This window comes from Leucopleurus acutus, assembly GCF_964270905.1.
Source record: "Leucopleurus acutus genome assembly, chromosome: 5".
NCBI lineage: Eukaryota > Metazoa > Chordata > Mammalia > Artiodactyla > Delphinidae > Leucopleurus > Leucopleurus acutus.
Genome location: NC_139147.1, coordinates 98,612,799 through 98,627,490, shown reverse-complemented (window position 1 = coordinate 98,627,490; position 14,692 = coordinate 98,612,799). Strand labels below are relative to the sequence as shown.

General features: G+C 39.8%; 1 protein-coding gene across 1 annotated transcript in view; it reads left to right on the top strand.

The window, feature by feature from the left end:
- The window catches only part of SERPINI1 (serpin family I member 1), a 68,213-nt gene extending 55,383 nt beyond the window's left edge, over positions 1-12,830 (top strand). Inside the window, exons 7-9 of the mRNA XM_082839727.1 lie at positions 10,594-10,680; positions 12,062-12,151; positions 12,510-12,830. Of these exons, the coding sequence (XP_082695853.1) occupies positions 10,594-10,680; positions 12,062-12,151; positions 12,510-12,586 (254 nt within the window). The 3' untranslated portion in view covers positions 12,587-12,830. The remainder of the gene's footprint in view (positions 1-10,593; positions 10,681-12,061; positions 12,152-12,509) is intronic.
- The last annotated feature ends 1,862 nt before the right edge of the window (positions 12,831-14,692 follow it).

The following is a 14,692-nucleotide window of genomic DNA, read 5'->3' as shown; positions in this document are numbered from 1 at the left end:
TGTTCTTTCATTTGGAATACACTCCTCTGCTCCCTCATTCTGCTTGACTCTCTGTGTTTGTTTCTATGAATTAAGCGAAACAGGTGCCTCTCCCAGTCTTGATGAAATGACCACGTGTAGGAGATGAACCTTATTGTTCAACCTTTCCCCAGCTCTTGGTTGACTCCTGAACCCTTGTGATTGTCTAAGTAGCCTGGTTAATACTTGATAAATCCCAGTTGTGGACAGTGTGAGACAACCCGGCAGTGTTCCAATAAGACGGATCTCAGTCAGCACCTGGTTTTAGGCTGATTAGAAGCCAGCTCTTCAGGCAGCAGCTTTTAAAGTATGCAAATCCATGCAGCCCTGTGGGTCCACAATTATAAACCCTGCTGACTTCCAGACCAGACCTGAACATGTTCCTGCATGACAGTTTGCAAAAATCAGGGTTTCAGATGAATGAATAAACTCTGGGGAGGTACCAGTAAGTTGTGGCGAGGCCAAGGGAGGGCTGAAGGATGGGATCTCCCTGCCTATGTTCCCTGCGAGCTCCTCTGTAGCCCATAGAGGTGTAACAAACCTGTAGCCTGTCCCTCGGGTTGCAGCTCCAAGACAAGGAAATGGACCTTTTTCACAGACAGACTGGGGATGGTTTTAGTCTGCTGTCTGTGCAGTGCCCCGGGGGGTGATAGCCTGCACAGAACTGTTTCTCTGATTGTCACAGCCCTTTGGGGCCCAGAAATGCAAGCCCCTCTGGCCACCAGGGCCAGACAATCAAGGGGCGCCCCCTGTGTGGACTGTGCTCGCCCCCAGCTTTAGCGATGCAGGTGAAGAGCACTGGGGGTAGGGCACACCCTTGCCTCTAGCGAGGGAGAGCAAGGGCGCTGGGAATGGGGCACACCCAAGGCTATAGCAAGGCTATGCTTGTGTGTGCCCACCTGCACTAGCAAGGTATTGGGAGAGTGCAAAAACGGCGCTCACCCATGCCTCTGTCCCCAAAGAAAGTCCCAACTTGTCCCTGCCCCTCCAGCAGATGCTTTAAGATTAGCAAATGAACCTCCTTCACATATGGTCCAGGCACTTCTCTAACTGCTGCCTTTGTACTGGGCCCTGGGATGAGTGAGACAGTGTGCAAGTGCTTTCAAAGGAGTATCTCAGGTCTCTACACCGCCCTGGGTGGCCTGGACATAAACCTCTTAGGTTTCCAAAGCCAGATGTTTGGGGGACCTCGTGTCCCCAGTGCAGGTCCCTAGGGTTGGGGTGCCCAACGTGGGGCACAAATACCTTGCTCCTCAGGGTGTAGCTCTGGACCTATGAGATCCCTCCCTGTTGGAGGTCTCTGCACAGGGGCATGGAGTTTTTGGTGGGACTGACCCTCTGCATCTCCTACCATGAGGCCCTTTTATCCTTTGTTGTGCCTCCAGTTGGTCAGCTAATTATTAGTTCTTTTTCAACACTCGTTCCATATGTAGCTTTAGATTTGGTGTGTCTGTGGGAGGAGTGAGCTCAGGATCTTTGTACACCACCATCTTAGATCACCCCCCTCATAAGTATGTATTTAAGCTTCTAAATGCGCAGAACATTTTTGAACAACATCTTAGAAAATGATAGAAGTGGTTGCCTCGAGAATACTGGACAGAGGCTCTTAGATGAGAGAAGGGGTTTCGTTTCATAGACCACTGTGTACTGTTTGGAAATTTACCTTGTGTGTGTATCACTTCTTTAATTAAAAGCCTTATGTAGGGCTTCCCTGGTGGCGCAGTGGTTGAGAGTCCACCTGCCGATGCAGGGGACACGGGTTCGTGCCCTGGTCTGGGAAGATCCCACATGCCGCGGAGCGGCTAGGCCCATAAGCCATGGCCGCTGAGCCAGCACGTCCGGAGCCTGTGCTCCGCAACGAGAGAGGCCACGACAGTGAGAGGCCCACATAACGCAAAAAAAAAAAAAAAGCCTTATGTAAAAACTGGGGAAATCTTTTAAAAATAACATTATTAGTAGAATTTGAAAACTCGAAAGTACCCAGAAACCAATTCAGAACTATTGGGACACTACTACATTCTAAAATCATGTAATGAGATTTTTATCTTTCTTTAAAAATAGTTAATGTGATTCAGCAGTGGACCAAAAATACCCTACATGACATTCTCTTGCTTCTGAAAAACTGAATGACTTGAGAGTCTTTTGCTAAGACCTCTTGAATCCATGCTTTCATTTTCTGTTCCATGGCATCTACTTTCATTTCAGACTCTCATTACTGCTGCCCTAGACTATTTCAATAGCCTCCTAAACGGTTTCCAATCTCTCTACCATCTAATCTGTCTTATCTACCACTGCCAAGATTAATCACCTTAAAACTCACTCTCTGATCATTCCAGCTCCTGTTCAGAGCCTCCCTTCGGTCTGCTGTGCACCGTCCACCGCTCGGCAGGGCGTTCAGACCTCAGCTCCGTCCAGCCTCATCTCTGGCTGATTCCTTACACACAGCGTGTGCTCCAGCCAAACTGAACATTCGCTCTGCACCTCACATCCCCCCAGCCCTCATCTTTATGAAATTTCTCCCACCTGAAATACCTTTTGAACTGAGCCTCAGGTCAAATATCTCCAACTTTATTAAGCCACCATGATTACACCAACGAGAAGTAATCACTCCTTTTTAAATACTACAATATTCTATTATTTTTCTTATGCCACATACCACATTTAATTTCATATTATCATTATTTATGCATTGGATATCTCCCACCAGAATTTAAACTTCCACATAATTGATCCTTATGTGTGTTTAAGAAGCACCCAGCACCGTGCTTTCTGCTTCGTACTCCCTGAATGAAGGAACAAATAAGATGAGATGCTCTGTATTTATTGTGTTTATTTTTTCACCTCACTTTGATGTCCATTGCTTTTGACGCTAAATTCCATGAACATAAAACATAGTAAAGACTCATGCGATAAACATGGAATCTAGAGAGTGCTGAGAATCATTTTCTTCTCAGGCTCTATTTAAAATGCTCATCTAGTTGCAGCGAAGATCCTGTTATAGAGTAGGGCTATTTTTGTAAGGGAAATGAAGGACCATCAGCATTTGGATTAATAGATAATCCTCTTGGAAGGTGTAAGGGGAAAGAGAGAGTACTAAATCCTTCAGCACGAAGCATGAGCTTTAATAAAGGAGCCAATGAAATAAAGGACTTAAGAAGACACAGCAAAAGCCATATTCAGGTCAGACTCAAGCGCTTAGATTTATGCTGGACTGACTCTTACATCCTGCCCTTGTTTGTTCTCTTTCTCCTTCTACCTGTAAGTCAGAGAGCTGTCTTTCTCTTCCAGCACCGTAATTCCAGTTCTACCCCACTTTCTTGCTTGGACTGTTGCAACAGCTGACACAGTTGATCTTCTTGCCCCCAGCTGATTGCTCATCCAATTCACGCTTTTCAGCTGCTGCCACCCATATCTTCTAAAATCAAAGCCGTCATGTCCTGTTACTTGTGGCCAAAGCCCGGGCTCTCTAGCATCATGGTCCAAGCTCTTAAAAGCAAGCACATCCCCCACCACTCCCCTCCTCCTTCTAGCCCCAGCTTCAGTTGGACCTTCAGGTCCTCACCGCTGCTTCTCTCACTTTGCAGATATAATTCTCTGTTTGGAATGCCCTTGTCCCCTTCTCTGACTTTCACTCTTCCACTTATTCTTCAAGAACCAGTCCAAATGTCAGCATCCCTGAGAAGCTTCCCCTGACGTCCTGCCCTTCCTAGATGGTTTACTTTCCCTTATCTGGATTCTGATGGTGCAAAGTGCTCTCACAAGTTCTACTTTTTCCTTGGATTGTTTGTTCTTATACCTGTCACTGAGCTCGGAGCCCCTCAGAAGCCTGGACTGTGTCATAGACATCTTTCTGTCCTCAGAGCCCAGCATGGTGTGGGGAGCAGGATAGATGCTGGGTGGGTACGTGCCCTGAGAAGATGGTGCTGGGCTCTGCCTTGCTCCAAGTTGGGGGCTTCTCTCAAGCCTCTGGCCCTCCTCAATCCCCATGCTCCAGCCACACAGGCTTTTTCTGGGTCCTTGAACACACCTGGCTTGTATCGGCCTCTGCACCAGCCTTTCCCGCCAGTCTGCCTGGGGCTGGCTCCTCTGTATTCTTTAGGTCTCAGCTCAGATTAACCTTCTCAGACAAGCCTTTCCTAACATCCAATGTCAAGTAGCTCCTCTTCCCTTCCCTAGTCACCAGCCAACCCATCACTTTATATTATTTCTTATACTTACCATACCCTGAAACTGTGGTCATTTATTGATTTGCTTTTTTTTTTTTTTTTTGCGGTACGCGGGCCTCTCACTGTTGCGGCCTCTCTCGTTGCGGAGCACAGGCTCCGGACGCGCAGGCTCAGCTGCCACGGCTCACGGGCCCAGCCGCTTCGCGGCATGTGGGATCTTCCCAGACCGGGGCACGAACCCGCGTTCCCTGCATCGGCAGGCGGACTCTCAACCACAGCGCCACCAGGGAAGCCCTGATTTGCTTTCTTATTGTCCTTGTTATTTAATGTCTTCTCTCCCCCATTCGGAAGGAACTATTTGGCTCACCATAGTATACCCAGCGCATCAACAATGTCAGGCACATAGGAGGTGCTCAGTACATGAATAAATGAATGAGTGAATAAATGAACGAATATTTGCTGGTCTATAACAAAATCTATGCAGAGAAACAAATAAGCAAACACTATTCCTACCTTGAAGGAGCTCAAATTCTAAAAACCTTTCTAAAGTTCATGGGTGGGGCCAAAGCTAAAAGTATTTTAGCAACTAAAGTACAGAGACAGAGACATTTTTGGTATCCTAGGGTTCTGTTATGGAACTCCGTTCATTCTGTTATTTTAAGCATGTCCTTGGTGATACAGAAATCCATTAAAATTGGCTGATTAGGAACAGTGCCACAAAGGAAGTAGTGGCATACTCTTGCACGAATGGCCATCTGGCCAGCGTTATGTCAATCACAGGTACTTAGAGCCTTTGGTGCCCTGCACGATACCTCATACGAGCAGGGTACTTGATAAATATTTGCTCAGTGACTGAATGAATGCCTAAGTATTTGGCCTTACTTTTTTTCAGAAGAGCTTGAATTACTGCCCAGCTCTTCTCTGGGGAACCTAGGGTTTGCTGGCACTGTTTCCATCTTATCCATCGTGAAAAGCCTTGCTCCACGCTGCCTGGAGAAAAGTTGGACCAGTTATTTGGCGGCAATGTCTGCTGTGGCCAGAAGAAGAAGACTGCTTGGGACCAGTGTGTGGGTTTTTTTTTTTTTGGTAGTTCTGTTTGCCATTGATTTATTTATTTCCATTTTTAGAGAATAGTTAACTTTTCTCTAACAAATAAGACAAACTCATCAGTGTAAATCTCTTTAACTCCCCTCATATTATGATTCCTTGAATACCTGAGTGCGTACTTGGTGGCTGGAAGTGTGCAAGGAACTGGGGATAGGGAGAGGAGATAAATAGGACAGGAGGGTCCAGGCCCTCAGGGAATAAGTGCAAGGCAGGAAAGATGGCCTTGATTGACATATAATTACACAAGAATGAGCAATACTGGAGGCCAAACATAGAAGCTATGAACTTGCCTGTATTCCTGTATGATCTGATCTCCTTCTAAGATGTGGCAGCAGACACATTCTTGCTTAAACTACTTTCAGCTTATATTTTATTTTAATGTGACAGCTTGAAGTTTGTGCCTAGAGAAGAACGTTTCATTTTCTTTTGTTCCCTCAGTGTTCATGATGTGATTTCTTACTTGTTACATTTTCTCCTACTTGTACATCCAAAGGGGTGGTGTTTTGCTGAAGGTTAAGCGTTGTGAAGTCTTGTTTACAACTGGAGACATTTGCTGTTCTTGGTGTAGCAGTTAGTCACCCGCAGGAGTTGGAACATTGGATTCAATCTTTATTTTGTTGTCTTTGAAATATATATGATGACAGTGGTCTGTTAGATCCCATTCCCTTTGCTCTTCTACTCAATTAGATTTTTAAGTTTTCTAGTGTGTGTGTGGTCTTTGTATTCTTTCTCTCTCTGGGGCTGTTTTCCATCAATTTTCCTAGACCATCTACTTTGGATTAGTGTCACATATTTTATTTATTACAAGAATAAACTTGATAGCCATAATTGTGAACAGAATTGTGGTCGTGGTGCCCACAGAGTGACAACACCCAAAGTCTTACGATATGAAATAACTAACACCTTTCATTCAACAGTTACTAAATGTTGGGTTAACTACTGGAAAATTACACATTACCAGCAAACTCCCTCTACTTAGGTTAGTTCATTCATTAAGCTCCCTAAATGCCAGAAGCCAGGGGCACTAAGGGGAAGGACACAATCCTTGCCTGAAGGAAGTGGACAGTCCAGGAAGAGAGATAGCAATGTGAATATGATATATTATGAAGGCTTAAATGGAATTAGATCGTGGGTTCAGTGGGAAAGAGTGGTCAGTTCTACTTTAGTCGCAGGGTGGGAATCGGGAGAGAGCAGAAAAGTCCTGGAAAAGTCCTTAAAAGTAGATTAGGTGTCTCACTGTACAAGGGTTCAGTGAGTTTCTGGGGAAGCAAAGACACAGAAGTGATAAAGTGTGGTGTGATCAGGCCATTGCCATTCAAATAATCTGGAGCACAGTGTGTAGAGTGAAGAATGCTATTTGGAAGAGGCAGAGGCAACCTCACGGAGGCCCTCATATTACATACTGAGCAGGTGTGTTATATACTGAGGGGGAGATGGGAGGTAGAGCTAGCAGGAGAGGTGATAAAGGGTTTTAAGTAGGGGAGTAGCATGAATTGGTCTGTATTTGATGATCATCCCAGAGGAAGCTTTAATGTGAACGGGAGGCAGTTAGAGTAGTTTTAACTGCTGTGTCATGATACACTGACATCCCCAGAAACTCATTTAAAAAAGTTGTTTGTATGTGTTGCTGGGTTTAATTTTCTGATTTCGAAGAACTTTTACCTCCATATTAATAGGTGAGTTTGGTCTATGATTTTCTTTTCTTAGACAGTCCTTTTTAAATTTTAATAGCAAGTAAGATGACCCAGAGGTGACTTAGATTGCTTTTACTCTCTTTCTAGAGTCTGGAATAGTTTTATCTCAGAAAATTCTGTTGCTAGAAGGTTTGGTTAAAGTTCCCTAGAAAACCGTCTAGGCGTGGAGTCTTTAATTTTGAGGATAGGGGAAGATTCTGTCTACTGATTCAACTACTTTAATGGTTACTGGACTATTCATTCTATTTTTTTCCTTGATTCAACTTTATAATTTAAATATTTTTATAAAGTTGTAGTTGATGGCAAATCTTCTATTTCAAAGTTATCTGCATAAAGAAGCGTAAGAAACTTGTGGGGAGAGTTGGAAATATTCTTTATCTTATTTGTAGAGGTGGGGTCATAGATATATATATCCATCAAAATTTACCAAATTGTGTATTATAAATAGATACAATGCATAGTAAATAAAGTATACCCTTTAAAGTTAACATTATCTGCAGAAAATTATATAGTATTTTTTGTGATTTTTAAAAATTCTCTTCTGTTATCTTTAGGTATGTTCTGCTTTTTTGTCTTAATATTGTTTACTTGGGTAATTTCTCTTTCTTCTTTGTGAATCTCATTATAGGTTTGTCCATTTCATTATCTTTTAAATAACTAGCTCTCTGGGAAGAACCCTCGGCATTCTTGCTTTCTTGATCTTTCTGCCATGATGTCTTGCAGCATCCCTCCCCTCAAAACCGTTCTGTGGAGGTAAATGAGAGCACATGAGAGGTTTGGGGTCTAGAGGAGGGTATACTTGGGGCAGACGCCAGGGTTGAAGGGAGGAGATTCCTTCTTTGAAGGTGCTTAGTACAGTCAGCAAATCAGGCTCAGGGGATATTGGAGGCAGTTTCCTTTGTGCAAATTAATGTGTCTGAAATATCATTCGGTGTTATTGAAAACTCCCCTCAAATTTCTTTTTCTTTTTTTTTTAATAAATTTATTTATTTTTGGCTGCATTGGGTCTTTGTTGCTGCACGCGGGCTTCTCACTGCGGTGGCTTCTCTTGTTGCGGAGCATGGGCTCTAGCCGTGCGGGCTTCAGTAGTTGTGGCACGCGGGCTCAGGAGTTGTGGTTCACGGGCTTAGTTGCTCTGCGGCATGTAGGATCTTCCTGGACCAGGGATTGAATCCGTGTCTCCTGCGTTGGCAGGCGGATTCTTAACCACTGCACCACCAGGGAAGTTCCTCCCCTCAAATTTCTGAACAGGGCTTACCTGGCAATGTGGACACTCCTTATCCTTTAGGAACTGGGTGCTGTCACTTTCGCATTTAGGGCCATTGATGCATGACTCTACCTTAACTGGCAGACTGATGAAAATGGGCAGCAGAATCTGAAAATAATATAGCATCTGTTAACTACTAAATAGTTACGTTTTACTGTCTTGGAATTTAGTGTTTGTTTTGCCTACTAAATTAGTTTGACTAGTTACTTAATGCAATTGATATTTTTTCTTTTCATTTGCTAAAAAAACCTAGTCATCTGGATTTGAGGAAGCTAATTATACTTAATTGTTTGATGTAAAACTTTATTGCTTTTAATTTTTCTTCTGGTTATCAAATGCATTCTAGAAGAAAATATCATAATCTGTGAGATGGACAATTTCATAATGCAGTGCTTCTATCTTAATGCTGAATATGAGCTGAGGAAGGAGTATCCCTATTAAAACATATTCAGAGATGCCACCAGTTTGTCTTGGGGCTTATTCAAAATAAGCAGGTGCTTTGCAACAGGTGTACCAAAAATGTTGTTGAACATCGTTTTCTATCGGTATCAGATAATCATGTGTCTTTGAAAGTATTACTAAGTAGTTTAGTGGGAAGTCAATTGTGCTTTTACTAAATAGGGCTGGGCATGAGCAACAAAGTTATCTATCCTAAATTTGAAGTAGACCTCCTGGGATTAGAAAAAAAAAAACGGTACAAACTTGAGTAATCCTTTATCTTGCTTCTTGTGCTATTTTCCTTTTTATATATATTGAAGTATCTTCTGTTTGTTTTGTTTTAATCTTGGGGAAAAGTGGGAAACCCAAGACTGAAGGCTATTGTACTGTATGCTTTGCTAGGGCTGCCGTAACAAGGCACCACAGACTGAGTGGCTTAAATAACAGACATTTATTTTGTCACAGTTCTGGAGGCTGGAAGTCCAAGATTAAGCTGTCTTCAGGGTGGATTTCTTATGAGACCTCTCTTCTTGGCTTATAGATTGCCATTTTCTCCCTATGTCTTCCCATGTTGTATTAGTCAGGGTTTTACAGATAAACAGAACCAACAGGATGAATGGATGTACATATATATATATATATATGGAGAGAGATGGATATATGCATTTGCGTGTCTATATATATGTAGAGAGAGAGAGAGAGAGAGATTAAGAGATTTATTTTAAGGAATTGGCTTGCACAATTGTGTAGACTTCGGAAATATAAAATCTGCAGGGTAGGTCTGCAGGTCAGAGACACAGGAAGGAGTCTGAAGGCTGGCGCAAAATTCCTTCTCGCTCAAAGGAAGCTAGTCTTTGTTCTAGTAAAATCTTCATCTGATTGGATGAGGCCCACCCACATGATGAGAGTAATCTGCTTTACTCAAAGTCCACCAACTTTAATGTTAATCTCATCCAGAAAACATCTTTGCAGAAACATCCAGAATAATGTTTGACCAGTTATCTGGGCACTGTGGCCAAGCCAAGCTGACACATAAAATTAACCATCATGCCTGGTCTTCCCTCTGTACCTGTCTGTGTCTAAGTTTCCTCTTCTTGTAAAGAAACCAGTCATACTGGATTAGGGCCCACCCGAATGACTCATTTAAATTTAAGACTATCTCCAAATGCAGTCACATTCTGAAATCTTGGGGGTGAGCGCTTCCACATATGAATTTTAGAGAACAAATTCAGCCTGTAACAGCCATTAATTTAAAAGTAAGCATAACTAGAAAGACAATTCAAAGGGAAAGACAGTCCTCGTAATATTAAAAATGTGTTATTTCCTCTGACTTTAGGATAAAGCATGTTTTTGAATCCTCAGATAAACCAATTAATTGGAATGGGAAATAGCTTTTTAATATATTCCTGTTTCTACAACCTAGAAGTCAATTTTGTTTTCCTTTCCCAAGGATATTTCTATTATCACAGTAATTAGAGATTAGATTTTTAAAAACTTTTTATTCTGGTTATATGTGGATTTCTGTTTTCATTCTATGTTTTGAAATTTCAAGTTAGGGAGAAACATGTAAGAAGTTTTATCCTGAGTTATGAACTAATTTGAGGTTGCTATTAAAAACAGAGCCACGTTTCTGCTTTTCCTGGCAGTATAAGAAATAAACGATGGGAAAATTACCAATAAAAATGAAGGAGAAAATCAACGAGAGAATATAAAATAAGGACAAAACAGAAAATACATCTTCAATGGTTCTTTCAAATCATGAATGTAATCTTACAACATTATCTCTTATGTTTTATATCAGTATCTTATATCACTTATATTTCTCAAATCTGTTTAACTAAAGAAAAAGTGCTTCCCTTTCTCTGATACCAAAAAAATGCTTCTGTTATCTCTTTTTTTGCAGATAACAAAGAGATTTTCCTTTCTAAAGCAATTCACAAGTCCTTCATAGAGGTTAATGAAGAAGGCTCAGAAGCTGCTGCTGCTTCAGGTGCCAAATTATTGTTTTCCAAAATCTTCTCACTTTTTTGAGATTTGTATTTTTAAAGCAATCTTGGGTGGGGAATGGGGATCATTTAGAACTAAGCCAAAAAACTGACCCTGCTCTAACTTAGAAGTCAAGCTAATGATGAACCTGCTAGAATTTTCCAAATAGGATATGAAGCATGCACTCACTTCAGTGCCCCATACAGAGTAACTCCCATCTCTAATGAGAGGCAGGAGAAGATTGTCAGCTCTGCAGAATAGATTTTCCTGCTGTGCTGCCTGTTTAAATATTTTAAATATTTCCCTGCTGCCCAGTTAATCATTTTTCTTTCTACTTAATTATTTTTGGAAGTTAGTTCTTAATTTTGTCAGTGAAGAGCTTTGAGTTTTTAAAAAGCACATGTACAAACAAAAGTGCATGATAGCATGCAATACATAATTTTAAGTTAATAATAAAATAATAATTTTAAATAAAATTCTTTTTAAATTTACCTAAATTACATGTCCAAAGCAAAATGGTAAATGTCTTTGATTATTTTGAATGTTCTGACTTCCTTAGTTAAGCAAGAAGGATTTTTCTTTTTTTTTTCATTTGTTTCTTTGGATTTGTTTCAATATCATGTTCAACAGCCGTCATGAAATTTTGGCAGGATTTTTCCCTTCTCCGGTAAAATGCAACATATCATATTTGCGCAAATTCTTTTTAACTTCTGCATACATTTGTCCATTAAAAGGATCTCATCAGTTAAAATGGTGTTTTCGGGAGGAAATAGAAACAGTAGTCTCAGGCACCGAGAAAGCTTAAAATCTTACATAATTTAATCTTGGCCTTTTCCTGACAACAAATCACCCTGCAGAAAGTATAAAATGATTATCCCACAATAAGGATCTCGAGGGAATTCAATTTCCCAGCTGTAGGAAACACCACTGCATCTCTCCCTGCTGTATTTTCTCTTTAATCACTGCTGTTCTGGCCACTTGCTAGAAGCCTGGTGACTTGCTATGTAAAAATCCCCATTTCATGTAAAAGAAATAATGATTTGAGAATATAAAGAAACTGATTTTTGCTTGTTTGCGGTGTTTTTTTTCCCCCTTTCCTTGACTCAAAGGTCATTTTAGTAAAGCTGTAAGTATTTATCTGAGAATAAAAATTTGTAACATGCAAAATAAATGGTTCTATAGGGAGGGAACTGTGTGTGTGTGTGTATTTGATTTTTTTTAAGATCAAGTAGAAATGTTAACACATTTACAATTTTTCTCTAAGTCTTTAAAATCTTGTTTCATGTAAATCATTACCTTTGCATTAAACGTAGATAGTTTGGAGAAATTACTCATTAGTCCCCGCACATCCACAGACATGTAATTACTTTCTCTCTGCGTTACAGGAATGATTGCAATTAGCAGGATGGCTGTGCTGTATCCTCAAGTTATTGTCGACCATCCATTTTTCTTTCTTATTAGGAACAGGAGAACAGGTAAGTCTGTTATGAGAACAGAACTTTAATAAGCCAAAAAGAAATCATTTTTTTAATTGAAAACATTTTCCGCATTATTTATCAGATGTGTTCAAATGATTTTTTAAATGAAAATAATTTACTTACATTTTTATCTTTAGAATTTATGAGTATCCAAGGACACAATAGTTATCACTGAATCTTTTACTGCTTGTATGTTCAGAAAACTTATAGTTTATTCATAAATCTGAAGTTATTGGAGACCAGTGTTCTTGCTTTCATTTATAATGTACAATTAGAACATTGCTAATTGTAAGCAAGAGGGAAAATAAATATCTTTTGTTCAACTCCTCTTTTGTTCATTCCCAACCCAATGCAGGTACAATCCTATTCATGGGACGAGTCATGCATCCTGAAACCATGAACACCAGTGGGCATGATTTTGAGGAACTTTAAATCATTTTATTTAAATAATAAGGAAAATAGTAACTAAGCACATTATGTTTGCAACTGGTATATATTTGAGACTTGTGTTTTACAATATATCTTAAGATAATACTTAAAATAGCTCCCGATAAAAGCAATGTATGTAAATTATAAGCCAACTTGTCAAGGAATGTTATCCGTATTATTGAGGTAATGATCCTCTCATGTCCTTGTGTTTGTTGTGCTAGAATTTAAAATAAAAGTACATAGTGAACGTGTGAACAGCTCTGTTTTTCATTTTAGAAGTTGTAGTATAAAGATACCTCTAGGTGAAATTTGGAAACAATGATGTTTCTGGACATCTTAAGTCTTTTATAATCATGCAGAAACAAAGCACCAAAGTAAATTAGCATCATACACTTATACATAACAAGCAACAAGTGAGGTGAAGACAGGTACTCTGCAAAAATTCTAACTGCTGTTTCTCTGAAGACAGTGTATAGTGTAATATAAAAACCTGCACACTGAACATCTTCTGTGTGGCTCCATCACAAAACTTGTTAGAAAAGAATAGGGCTATGCCAACCCACAGATTATAGCTATAGCTTACTGACTTTGTCTTTAAAGATCATTGGTTTTATAAGGGTGATGTAGACTATGAGCCTGATATATCACCATGTTTTGCTGTGGCAAGTAAAATCTGAACTGTAACATAGTTCCCAAAAGTCCCCCAATAAGCCAAATGAGCAAATTAATGATAAAAATATGCCCTCTGGTATGTCACCGGAGAGCTAACTAGAAAAACTCTGTTAGTACAGATACTAGAAACTAGCAGATCATAGGCTGGGAGCTGCCCACAGGGATGTTTTTGTTTGTTCTGTGCAAGAGGTTTTCATGTTTTGAACTTGAATGTCTGTAACTGGAATAACACATTCCTTGTTTCCCCATTGGTTACCTGATGGCTCCAGGATGCATTTGTGTTTGAGACCTCTTGAGAGTTGTAATAAGTCCTTTGCATAATATTTTGGTCTTATTTTCTAGTATAAGAGTAGTCGATTCCAATGGGGACAGTGTCAATTTCTTAAGTTCTCCAGTAAATTATTTTGTTATCCTGTGGCTGAAATAATGGCATTCCTTTGGGGGGAAGAAAAAAAAAAGAATGGTCTTGTCGTGTTCCATGAATGGAACCAGGTCCATTTATTGCCAAATTTTTGATTCTATGATTAATAATTTCTTAAAAAGTTTGAAACGTTTCAAAATTTAACAGAAACAGTTTGTATGTGACTCTCTTGTGTGTTAGGTACTTTGCTATGGTTTGGAGCTGTTAAGAAGAATTGATATTATTATTAACTTTAATTCTGTTCAGGAGAGTTGTGGTTTGAAGCAACCAGGCCTGACCCTTGACATACTGAATTCTAAACTTGGAGAAAAAACTTGAAAATTTGCATTTTAAACAAGTTCCTTTGGTGATTTTGTTATACACTAAATCTTGAATATTGCTAAAATAAAGGATACAGGTGGAACACTTATACACTAGTTGTTTAAATATGATTAATTTATAGAAAATTAGGTCAATCAATGAAGTATCCTAAATTAGTGCTTCTCAAATTTATGTGTAATGGAATCACTTGGGGATCTTATTAAAAATGCAAATTCTCATTTAGTAGATCTGCAGTGGGACCAGAGATTTTATATTTCTAACAAGTTCCCAGGTGATGCCATGGCTGCTGACCCACGGATTCAGGTTGGTAGCAAAGCTCCACTTAACATAGGTTTACATGTTTGATATTTTTACTTATGGAAACAGAAAAACTGTATAATTTTCATGCAACTTGGAGAGATTCAGGAGTTGGGGTTGTAGTTTACATTAAGAGTGCTATGAATTTATACAAAAAGAAAAAAATGGTTTCACCCTAAAGTTTTTTTTTTCTGTTACACATGGAAAAATGCAGACTTCCTCTGCATATTAGAACACTTGAAATACAGTTTTTAAAAATATAAAGACATTTATAGGCAATGCCCATGAAAGAATTTATGAGTATCCAAGGACACAAAATACTTATCACTGAATCTTTTACTGCTTGTATATTCAGAAGACATATTCATAAAGCTGAGGTTATTGGAGACCAGTGTTCT